This window comes from Podarcis vaucheri (assembly GCF_965113315.1).
Source record: "Podarcis vaucheri genome assembly, chromosome: 13".
In the NCBI taxonomy this organism is placed as follows: domain Eukaryota; kingdom Metazoa; phylum Chordata; class Lepidosauria; order Squamata; family Lacertidae; genus Podarcis; species Podarcis vaucheri.
This window is the reverse complement of record NC_138751.1, coordinates 30,195,574-30,208,152: the sequence shown is the minus strand read 5'-3', so window position 1 is coordinate 30,208,152 and position 12,579 is coordinate 30,195,574. Positions and strand designations below refer to the sequence as shown.

At 45.9% G+C, this 12,579-nt stretch overlaps 2 protein-coding genes across 2 annotated transcripts in view; one reads left to right on the top strand and one right to left on the bottom strand.

The window, feature by feature from the left end:
- GJD3 (gap junction protein delta 3) overlaps positions 1–12,579 on the top strand; it is a 348,483-nt gene that overhangs the window by 308,793 nt on the left and 27,111 nt on the right. The window lies entirely within an intron of this gene.
- Positions 1–12,579, bottom strand: part of RAPGEFL1 (Rap guanine nucleotide exchange factor like 1) — a 51,162-nt gene that overhangs the window by 29,284 nt on the left and 9,299 nt on the right. The window contains exons 2-3 of the mRNA XM_082197268.1: positions 2,331–2,409; positions 150–303 (exon numbers count right to left, since the gene is read on the bottom strand). Coding sequence (XP_082053394.1) covers positions 150–303; positions 2,331–2,409 — 233 coding nt within the window. The remainder of the gene's footprint in view (positions 1–149; positions 304–2,330; positions 2,410–12,579) is intronic.

Genomic DNA, 12,579 nt, shown 5'->3' with positions numbered 1-12,579 from the left:
TCTATGGCTATTTGCCACCAAGTTAAGGCAAAAGGACATTGGGGCGAGGGACTGTGGCTGGACTAATACTTTGCAATCTGTTGCTATTCTTCTTTTCTTAAAAAGTTTCTCGTTGTAATGAGAGTAGGGTTAGGGGTGTCATGGTGTACCTTGATAACTTTGCCTGCTTTCTCCTCCTCCTGCAAGATCCCCTTGTACGTCTCGAGGAACTGAAGCAAAATAACCAAAACTGCTCGCTTTCGGTGCATGGCTTCGCCTTCCTTCCAACATGGCGGTGATGGGATTGTCGACGCTGTCATGAAGGTGACCACATGGAAGTCAAGGGAAATATCGGGGCTGCGGCCACAGAAGGGAGTGGTTGGAAGAAAGGAGAACAGCCGAAGTGATGAGGTTTGGAATGGGGTGGGTTGATTCTGGGTCCAGATAGCAAGATGGCAAGTACAGATCACAGAAACTGCAAAGATCACTAACGGTCCAACAACCCCATTCTCCATTAATGGATATAGTTTGCATATCCCTCAGCCATCCAGGAGGCTGTGGACTTTGGTATCTTTTGGTGCAGAATTCAGAATAGGGAGAATCTCGATTTATGTCAGTGGTGTGGTGGTTCACATTTCAAACGTGAACCAGGAGACCTGCGTTCAGATCCCCACCCAAGACATCCAGCTCACCACCTGACCCTGGGCCCAGTCACTTTCCATTAGCCTAACCAACCTCAGAGGGTTGATGTGAGGAAAGACAAAAATGGGAACTAGCGCCATGTAAACTATCTGAGCTCTTTGGAAGAAAGAGAGAGAAATGCAAATGAAAGCAACAATGGCTGTCCCTGCAAGCTACGTAGCCTGAAAATCCCAGTTTATTTAAGTTCAACTGTCTCCACGAGGGGGGAAAAGAAAGCAAGTTTCGAGATTTTGTGGTTGCAGAGATGAGATGGGAAACAAACAAATAGGGGTAACTGAGATGGCTGATAAGAGTAGACAAAATGTCATGTACAATTCGCTCCTAAGGAAATGAGAAAAACAGGGCTGGTTTTTTAATGCAGTGTTATATGTTTGTGTGTATGTCATCACTAGAAACTCACAGAACCAGAGGAGGTCACATTCCGCACACCCACATCCACACCCCCTTCAGTCTATCAATACCAGAATTTGTGATGGTGGTGGGAGCTGTTAACAGGGAGGAGCAGCTTAATTGCTACCTGTTGGCTGAAATTAACAAAGTCCACCCAGGTTGTTTATTTTTTCAGAGCTGTGTAATGTTATCTTATTCTCTCGAGAGCCCTGTGTGTCAAGAGAAGTTGACAGATGAGGCTAAAGGAGAGAGATTAAGGCTGCAATCCTATACACCCTAAGGAAGAGGAACTTAGTTCTGAGTAAACATGCGGAAGATTGATCGGCAGACCCCAAAATGCAACACACTAGAGGCTGAGATTTAATCTGCCTGGCAAATGATGTGGGATTGAGCAGATTTCTTCATAAGGTTATTATTAGGTATATGGTTCTCATCACCATGACCATCAAAACTCCAAAAGGTTCAAGGACACATACATGGGGAAATAAACTAGGACTGTATCATCTAATGTTATCCTCAAAGCAATACTGTTAAGACTGCTTAGGGTAAGACCCAAAGCGCAGGTGAGTGGGGACTGGTGGGCATCATCAACGCACATCTCCCCATGTGATGTCATTATGCTAGTATTTCCTTGCTTCCTTCAAGCAGCGGCCAATAAAGTGAAGCAGGAAGTGAAGAGATGCTGTGACATCATATATTTTCTTTCTACTACATATTACCAAGAACACACTGGAAAACACGTGGATTAGTGGTTCCCCCACACGTCTTGCTATAACGTGCTGCTTGGAACCGAAAGGGTGATTTTGCACAACAACAATAAGAATTCACACTCTCAAGAGGTTAAATTTGTTCTCCAAAGCCAAATTTCTGCATTAGCACATTCTGCCCACTCCCTCCCATTAGAAAACTGGCAGGCACCATCACTGTTAACATTGCTCTGTTTTCTATTTTTTTGATGTAAAAATCTGTGCTGTACATTTTGCACGTTTTATTTCTTCTTCTGCAAGCTGCTTTGAGACACACAGTGAAATGCGAGGTATGAACCTTTCTTAAATAAGAAAACTAATAAATAAAACCTGTGGAACTGCAGAAGCCACAGGGTTCTATGCAACAAGAACGAGAAATATGAGGTGACCCGAACAGAGTTTCTCCCGCAGGAAAATGTGTCAGAATGGCATGCATTCCTCCCCCACCCCCACTTCTTCCCCCAACCCTTCGACCATTATGGGACGTTCCAAAACATCACGCAGAAAGGATATTGCTGGTGCAGCTGGTGCAGGAACTGCTCTGTGGGCAGGAACAGCGAGTGGGTGAGGACGATGTCGTCTAGCAGCAGGTCTGAGAAAAGACGAGGAAGGAAGAAAAGAGAGGGATTATACTGCTGTCCCGCCCTGAGAGTGCAAGGCGACAGAACTGACAAGGAATTCAGTCCACCCTTCCTTTTCAGTGGTGTAAAGGGATAGGGCACGTAGGCAGATAAGCATGGGCACAAGGAGTTTATAACAAGGCCCAATCCAACTGGTTACAAAGGACCCGCCTCCTGTATCCCAGCACTGGGGACAGAGAAGGCTTTCAGGGTAGACCGTGTTGCAAAACCTTCATCTCAAATACGGAGGAGGGAAATGGAATCTCTTCCCGCTTTCCTGTTAGCTCTTTCTTCACGACGTCGGAAAAGTGGTGCATTGTGGTGTGACCCAGACCTAGAAACTATTCCTAATGTCCCGTCTCACACCTGGAACAGGTTGTCTCTGAACATGTGGCAAAATTGTGTCTATGTAAGGCAGCGTGGAACAAACCAGAATCAGCTCCTGTGTATTTCACGTGAGGGTATCAAAGAGCGCAACTTTTAGGGCAGGTGTGGGGAACCTTTTGGCTCCAGGTGTTGATGAAGATTAGTAATGTCCACACTGCCTTGCAGTGGCTTCCTAGGGTTTCTGACATTGGTCTCTCCCAACCCTACCCAGAGATGCCAGGGAATAAGTGAACCAGGGACCTTTGACAAGGAACAAGTCTGCAAATCAATCCGCCAAAGACCATAAGACCTCCCTAACCATCCATTCCTAAAATTCTTTTGTTAATATTAAGTCTACATATCCCTCCCACAAGGAGACTAAAAATCAAAGCTCCTCCACCTATAAAATAACTACCCCTCACCTCCACCTATAACCAACTGATTTTTGTTGTAAAACAGAAAAGTAATAAGGCCTCCTAAGCTGCCTCCTCTTTAAAATGCCTGAGGGGGAAAGATCTGATAACAATTAAGCAGCAGAGTTCTCTTAACAATTGTTCAGCTTCTTCCCAGAACATTTGCTCCACTAATTTTGAAAGCTATTATCTTACAGCTTGGCTAATGTATCAGCAAGATGCTAATCAGAACCAAAGCATCTAGCCGTTGAGCCTGAAAAGAGTCTGATTCCTCATGTTTTCCTCAGTCTGTTTCTCTCCCCTCTATCAGAAACCGTCCTGAGTCTTCTCTCACTGTCCATATAACCAAAACGTTAGAAAACCGTATGCAAGCTTGTGAGCTCTCCAGAATTCTTCATCCAGCTAGATGCATGATGAAGCTGAAAGTGGGAAGGTAGGTTTTTTTGGCTTGTGTTCAAACCATCCATGTTTGCGTCTCCTAAGAGATTGAAGATGGAGTGTAGGAGGTAACAGACATTCAAACGAGGTCCTTTTTAGGTTAAAAAACTGAAAACATAGTTTTACCAGGGGCTGGAGAGAATGTTCCCTCAGAGAACAAAGTTCCTAAAGCCTAGATGAGGTTTAGGTAACATCACACCTTTTGCATGCCCCCCCCCAAGTGTACCTATTTTCCAGGGACAGTCCCGGATTTATAGAAGCCATCCTTGTTTCTGATTTGATCCCGGAATGTCCCTCTTTTCCTTAGAACGTCCCTATTTTCATCAGAGAAATGTTGAGTTATGCAATGGACAAGCCAAGGAGATAAGTGACTATACAGTGGTACCTCGGGTTAAGTACTTAATTCATTCCGGAGGTCCGTTCTTAACCTGAAACTGTTCTTAACCTGAAGCACCACTTTAGCTAATGGGGCCTCCTGCTGCTGCCGCGTCGCCGGAGCACGATTTCTGTTCTCATCCTGAAGCAAAGTTCTTAACCTGAAGCACTCTTTCAGGGTTAGCGGAGTCTGTAACCTGAAGCGTATGTAACCCGAGGTACCACTGTACAACGTTTAGAAGACATCTGAAGGTAGCCCTGTATAGGGAAGACTTTTGTAATGCTTTATGTTTTATTATGTTTTTATATATGTTGGAAGCTGCCCAGAGTGGCTGGGGCAACCCAATCAGATGGGGGGGTATAAGTAATAAAATGATGATGACGATGAAGTAAGGCGTCCTAGTTTTCATTGGAGAAATGTTGGAGGGTATGCTTTTTGTTTCTCTACACCAGAGGTGAAGAACCTCAGGCCCGGGGACCAAATGCAGCCTCTAAGCCTCTCTCTCCGATCCTCAGGACACACCTTCTCACTGGCACAGCTTTGCACCCTTAAGTGCTTCTGCTTGGCTGGAATGTGACTTCACACTATGATATTATCTCTTGCTTGTCTCGATGGAGAGACTGGTGTAGGTGTGCAGACACCTCTGGCTTGTGCCTGGCTGCTAGAGTTGCATCTGTTGCTCCACCCATTTTTTGCCTCTGGCCAAGGCCACATGTGGAGGGTTACCCATGAGGGAACGCAGCCCTCAAGCTGAAAATGTTTCCCCACCACTGCCCTATATATTCCCAGGGAAGAGAAGAGGAATAGACACCAGTGTATAACCTTTCTATCCCTTCTGTGTTGTCCCCTGAGATGTTTCTCAGCTCTCCTACTGGAGATTGTGTGTGTGTGTGTGTGTGTGTGTGTGTACATGCGGTGTCAAGTTATATGCAAAACATATTCCCTACCATTAAACTATGGGTTGCTTAAAGAAATTGCGTAAATAGAAAGAAGAGGTTCCAGTCAGAGACACCTGGGATGTTTGCTCTTGTGCATCTTTCTCCCAACACCACCTGATTGTGGCTACTGCTTGGGCTAAGCATGTGTTTTAATTTGACCGTATCTCTACCTCCTCTGCACAGCACCACACACACACACACAAGGGGAAAGGGAGTAGTGTGAACTTATTGCTTTCTGGCAAATTTAGCATAGCCCTCGTGAGCAAGAAAATCCTATTGGATTCACTTCAGTATATTGGGGGCAGGGAAGAGACAGAGAAAGGAGGCCAGCATGTTAATCCCTTGCATCAGCCAGACATCAAAAGACAGCGGGATCTTCAGAGCTAGGCTCCCAGACAATCAAAACTGTCTGACTAGGAGAGAGGGAGAGGGAGAGGAAGAAGAAGAGGAAGTTAATTAGCCACCTTTGTGCTGTGCCTTTGCTAGCGACAGGGTTCTAATCCGAGGCTGACACCCCCTAAATAAACCGTTAAAACGTACACAAGCTTCTATATCAGGAGCAGAATGCCTCAGGGTGGGCTGGATTAATCACTGTGCTAAGTAAGGATGTATTCAGACTAGGAGGTTATTGTGCTAGCATGCCTGCTTCTAATCTGTCACAGTTTCTAACGCTGCATTTACACTGCGATACTGGTTGCATTATGGAACTGTGCCTTTTTATATATCTATCTACTGCCACGTCACACTAAATTTCACTCAAACCAGGCATGACATAGCAGCAGGCGTCGCTGGGCATTTCACCACCCTTCGTGCACATGAGTGCTTCTGTTCCCCCAGGATTCACCCATGTCAGGAAAGAACTGTACATTAGGATATCGCCCCAAATTTTATCGTCCAAATTTTGTGATCCGTGTAAATGGCGGGAAAATCATAACACAAAATCCCCACGGATTTTCCAGGCTAACAGGGTTTGAAATGGATTTTGTTTTTGTTTTTTTCTGGAAGTGATTAACAAAGAAAGAAAGTGCTAAACCTCCACTAAATTCCGCTAGATTTCCAGACATCATCAGGTAAGGAAACTTCAGAAACGAAATTCTGCCTGAATGCACCCTAAGTCACAAAACAGGTTGCTAGCCTTCTTCCCTGCCATACTGTGGTCTATCTATCTACAGAGTTGACTCACCTTTTGGCCCCGTTTGGGGCTCTTCAAAATGTCCAGACATCCAGAATTTCACTGACAGCTCCTCTTCAACAAGTAAAGGTAAAGCCTGGCGTGTGAATGTTGTATAGGGAGGAAGCCTGGTCAGCCGATGCAACAGTCATCATGCACACACGCAATGTGTGTGATGCCGTGCACCCCCTCCCAATATTGGGCGCATCAAATGCAGCACCCAGTTAGCTCAGGGAAGATTTTGCAAGCACTGCAGCTATGCACATTGTCAGCGCACACAGAAGTCTATGTCCACCTGGCCACAATATAATTGCTTTCTGAACTTGCCATTGACATGTGTTTATACTATGTGTGTGGCAATCACCTGGTGTGCAACTCAGGAGATAATATAAGGTATTCTTAATAATTTAAATTTCTGCTATTAATATTCCTTCTGCAGCAGAGGTTGTCAGAGGTTACATGCACACGCACACACACGTTAAGAAATAGAATATATTAAATAACACTTTCTGTAGGCCGAGAAACACTACAAAAACGAATTATGGCAATTATGTCACCCATGCTGCCGCTAATTAACTCCTGCCAAGAGAGCTTGAGGACATCTTCTAAAGAGTTGATTCTGTAAGTGATCATAAGGATAGAGATTCTTCATGGGGTTGGGGGCAATGCATAGTTACCGCAGTTTAATAAAAAGGAGATATTGTGAACCAGCACCCCACTGCTACAGTGCTCACAAGGGCCTTTTGGCTGGAGACATAGTCATCACACCACTAAAAGGTGTTTTCGGTTTTGCTCACCAGTGTGGAGAGGGGTCCAGCATCTTCCCCAGGAGGTCTCAGGCAAGCGCTGGCCACGGCTAAACACCATTCATTCAGCAGAGCTGATTTCAAACTCTGCAATCCAGTGGGCTTGCCAAGCTGGCTCACTGCCTGCTACTGAGCTAAGCCTTAATTAATTGGAAAGGGAGAAACAGTCCATGGAGAGTGACGCTGGGAAAGAGATCCCTGCCTCCACTGCACCAGACAGTATCCCAGAAAGGACGATAAAAGCCTGAGCGAGGCAAGAATCCAGGCCAAACTGGCCAGGGTGCAGATTAGCAACAGAGAAGGGAATGCCCCATCGCTGATGCCCACTTCAGCCTAGTCAGCTCCAGCTAAGCACCAATGTAGCAGCCAAACTGACTTGTTGCTGGGAGAGGAATTTGATTCAGTTTTTGTGTTTAAAGGCGAATCCACCCGGTTTGCTCTTTCCAAAACTATACACAAACCAAAACACAGCGGTTCTTTGAAAATCTTGCTTCTCCAAATTTTGCAAGGCGTAGGTAACATGCACAACGATGCACGCATTAGTGAAAATAACATAGAGAAATGGACTGCATTTGGGGAAACTGCTTTGCAAAAAAACGTGCATGTAAGGCCAAATTGCATACAAAAATTAGTATGTCAGGAGAAATTCACACTGCTAATGAAATTTCATGAGGACTTAAAAAATATTGCATAGTGATGTGGAAATGTGGAGAACTGAACTTGACTTGAAAAAATTAAAAACTAGGAGAAACCGATATTGTCACATTTGCTCATTCTTACTAGTTGCTGGGAAGGAAGAAGTCAGACTCGCAGATAGCCAAGTGTATCATCTCCCAAACTGAAAACTAAGGCTTAATTCATTTCTGAATTATAATTGGAGGCACTCTTCTCTACTGTACCCTTACTTTCAGGTGGTGAGAAAGTAGTAAGAACAACCAGCCCTTAGAAAAGTCTTCTGTGTGAGTTGGTTGAAAGATCTGACCACACCTGACAGGCCCAAGAATCTTGCTGTTTGAGGGTGGGGAGGGGAGAGCAAATGCTGTTTGTGTCCCCACCTCCATGTTAGGGTACATAATACTGAAGGCCAGCCAAGTTATTTTGGAAACTGAGGCAGAAAATTCCACAAGGGCCTCTCCCTCTCATTGGCAGTAAAAACAAAATAATAAGACATTATTATTGGTAAAGTACATTGCTGTCCTTTCATGACACTCAAAACAAGTTGCCTCAATCTGGCCAACAGCATGATGCAGAGATGGGGCAGAATATTAACAACTTACAGCAGAGGATAGTTGGAAATAATTGAGACCAGAGCAGCAAATCATGCAGTGATACAGCAGCAGGTGTGGGTGAGGGTGAGACATACACACACACACACACACAGAGAGAGAGAGAGAGAGAGAGAGAGAGAGAGAGAGAGATGGAGATGGAGATCAAACCTTTCATTTTTCTTGCCTTTTCATGATACAGTCACTGTTATCTTGCAGCACAGTGTACAACTCACCTAGTGTTAGGTATACGCTTTTGGAAAGAGGCAGCCAGTGCTCTCAAATGGACATGCACTTTCCCCTGTATGAACATACCCAGATGGGATCTTTCTAGTGGTTACCAGTTGTCACTTTCCCACTACTGTATTGGCCCAAATATAAGCCGCACATTAAAAAGTCATGGGGGGGGGAGAGAAAAAGACAATAACCAAATATAAGCCGCTCCCTTCCTTGCTTTCTCCCTTCCCGGCCTTGGGGGAGAGGACGGGGTACGCGCAGGGCAAGCGCCACTTCGTCACGCACCTGGCACTGTTTGCCCCACGCTCCTGGCTGCATACTGGATAATTTTTGCATTAAAACCATCACAGGACAGGCTATTGTAAATTAACAAAGCAAGTGAGGTGAGGGGGAGTGTGAGGAATGAGGACTGCAGACTCACACAGTGAGCCACGGTGTGAGAGTCAGGAATGATTCAAGCAGACTTGTCCTGATTTCCATCTGTGAAATGATGGAGGAAATTATCGCCTGAAAGGCTCGCCCAGCGTCATTTTATTTTCATATTGCGCCCAAGGACATGTGATTTGATCTGATTCCATAAATCAGACTGAAAGAGCCATCTAAGTCTAGCAATCAATGCATACCCAAATCATCTGAGGACCTTCACAAGCATGACAGCATGGTGGGAGCAAGCCATTGTCTGTGTCTGCCTCCAGTATATGTTCGTTAGAGGAATCTGGGCTCTGAACACGAGAACCAATGTGGTATGGTTGTTAAATACTGGATGAGAAGAAGAGACAACCAATTTCAAATCCCCATTTAGTCTTGGGGCTCACTGGGTGACTCTAGCTAAATATGTGCAAGCACAATTCCCACCACCCACCCAAAATAATTCTGGGAATGTTAGTGTAAATGCTCCTGCAATCTGTAGCCCAAATGTTTTATAGATCGGGCCCCACTGGCGACTAAGTCCAGAGGTCCTTTGGGCTTCAGCCTGTGACACAGCTGGGAGCTTTAAATTTTAACCACCAGAGCAAAACAAGAGATACCACCATACAACCTGTTGCTGGAACGGTCTGTGCAAATGGGCACAATATGACAAAGGAGTACTGTTAATAACACTTAGCATTTTTAAAAGTGCTTTAAAGTGGTCAGCCCTGTAGAGCAGGCCAGTATTATTATCCTTAGACAGCAGATAGGTGAGATGAGCCTAAGAAAGCGAACTGCCAAGAGAAGGAAGGTACAGTGGTACCTTGGGTTACATACGCTTCAGGTTACATACGCTTCAGGTTGCAGTCTCCGCTAACCCAGAAATATTACCTCGGGTTAAGAACTTTGCTTCAGGATGAGAACAGAAAACGCACAGTGGCAGCAGGAGGCCCCATTAGCTAAAGTGGTGCTTCAGGTTAAGAACAGTTTCAGGTTAAGAACAGACCTCCAGAAGGAATTAAGTTCTTAACCCGAGGTACCACTGTATTCCTAACTTACAGCTCAGTCTCTTAGCTACTGTGTCACATGGGCTGTACAAAGCAGTGCAATCCAGCGGTGAGTTTTCCCCATGTTTTACCGCATTTCGGAACTATTTATCCCCGTGACAGAATTCAGGGTTCCAGGTCAGCAGAATCTGATGGTCTGGGATGGTTTATGTGTAAAATCCCAGGCAAGAAGGATGGCCGGTCAGATGAAGCAGGAGGAGCGACGTGAGGTTGGGACAGTGATTCGCCAAGTGCAACAGCAAGCCTGACAGCAAATCATAGAAAAGGGCGACAGCCCTGGAAATTGGCTTTCTTAGCTCAGCAATGCCAGCCCAGTGTGATTAATAAGCAAAAGGACACCGAAATGGCCAGCCAACTCTGGCAGAGAAACTACTCAGAGATTGGAGAGCAAGCCAACAAGCTCTCGAGACTGCTCTACAGGGGAGGGATTAGCAGGCAAGAATAAGTGTCACAGAGTCACCCCCTTCACTGCAAGGAACAGCATGCTGCCAGCTGCCTCCAGGGCACAGAAGCCTAGAGACGAATGCTGAGCATTAGGCAGGGTCCAAGAAGGAGTAGGAAAAGATGAAGACAGACAGCAATGGCTGGATTAGGGATAGGTGAACCTGTCAGTTTCAGTTTCTCTTGCATTTCTGCATTTTCCCAGTTTTAAATTCAGCTTGGCCCATTTCTGCCTCAGGTTGCAAACATATTTTTTTTAAAGTCTGCATGAAAATTTGTATGCATTTCTGTATGTACTTCAACTAATATACACCTTTCTGCATTTTGCACATTGTTTCATTAACAGATACATTTTTGTGCACATTTTCCCCCAATTGGTTTTTTTTAATACATTTTGCTGGAGGGGGGTGTGTTGGCGGTGGCTGGAGTACTGCATCACAAAATTCAGGGAGGTGCAAATTTCAGTTTGTGCATTGGTTTGAGAGCTGTGAATCAGGTAGTTTCGCATTAAAATGCAAACTGAATTAATTTCTCCCCCATACATAGACTGGATAACAGTCAGAGAGCAATCACACGCGCACACCCCCTTTTTGTTACTCCTGAATAGTTGCATAGCCCCAACAGAGTGCCAGAGGGCTTGCAATCTATGGCTGTGTGCACGTTACAATTTACTCTTATACTCCACTGCGCTCCCACTGCTGGTGCTTGAAGCCATGTACCCATGACATTAGCCATAATCCATACCTATCATGTAGTTTCTTGAGAAATACTGCCGCTTGGTGCATTTCCCCCTCAAACCAGCTTCCGCCTGATTTGAAAATGCAAGCCACTTTCGCTTTGCTGTTAAACTGAGGTGTGTACATCTGAGACAGTCACTGCTTGTGTGCAGATGACAGTTCATGCCCGGGTGACCACTTCATGAATAAGAGCGCAGGGGGTGGAGGTTGCAGGCGTGGGGAAACCAAACAAATAACGCACATGGGGTGAAGACATTCCCTGCCCCCTCTCTGGTGTGCACAGCAACATGCAAATGTGACTTGAAAAGCTACGGGGAAGAAACGACCTCACTGCAGTTTAAACCATTAATGTGTGCACAGCCTATATACGAGTCTGATTGCAGGGTAGGGAGAGGAGCAGTCACAGACGGTCAAATAAGCAGCAAGCATGAGATCAGGGAGAGTCAAGTGACTGTGTAGGTAAGATGCGGATAAAGTGGTTCAGCAAAGCTTCTGCTGGAGAAAAGGATCTCAAGGAAAGACCTCCAAAGGAAGAGAAGGAAACAGGTCAATGAATGGAAAGGCTATCCTGGGTATAATGAACAGACAGACTGGGGGGAAAGGGGGCAAAGAGAGGAGGTGGATTATGAGTTCGTAGGAGAGCTGGAAGGGGAATATGGCAGGCATGTTAACAGTCATCCTGCCGGGAGGCCCCTAACAACGGAGAATTGCCTCCAGAAACTTTACCAAAGCTGGGCTTTTGTCCACAGACAGACAGGCATGTTTGGACAGGCAAACTAATCTAGATTTTTAGGACCAAGTCACTTGGGCAGGCTTAACAGGCAAGGCTAGGTGGGTTCTGATGCTGATGAAGGAAGAGGTACATGCAAGAGGCGGTGAGGGGAGAGCTTGGGGAATGAGAAATGGATGCTTATGCCACAGAGGGAGAGGGAGACAGCGAGAGAGGGCAGGAAGCCAGGGCAGTCTTAGAAGGAAAGTGGTGAGGAATGGATGCCCCAAGGCCAATTGTCTCCTATCAGACCATGGGGAGGGGGGGTAAATCAGCTATCTCCATCATGCTCTGCTTCTGAGCATCCCAAGGACATTAGCTGACCAGGGTGCAGTTGGACCAGATGCATCCCTGGCCTGATCCAGCAAAAAGATTGTCGCTTGCCTTCTCTGGCTCAAATGGGCAAAGCTGCCACCCTTCTTTCTCCGGTGATGTGAGTTGTGAGCCACCGGGAGGGAAAGAAGTGGTGAGGCAGGGGAAATCCTCCTGGCTCCAGCAGAGAGGCACAGGCCTGGATGTCAAGCTCAGATCAAAGCGATTCTGGGCTGCTTTGCGGGGAGGGAATCTTGGACAAGTGACGGCAGCGGCGGAGGCAGTGCAGTGAGGAGAGGATTAAGAAAATCCTTGGCACAATGGGGAGCCATGCTCTGCGGCTGGGGTGGTCCTGCAATTAGCAAGGATGCGCAACAATAAAAGAAGGAAAAAGCAAG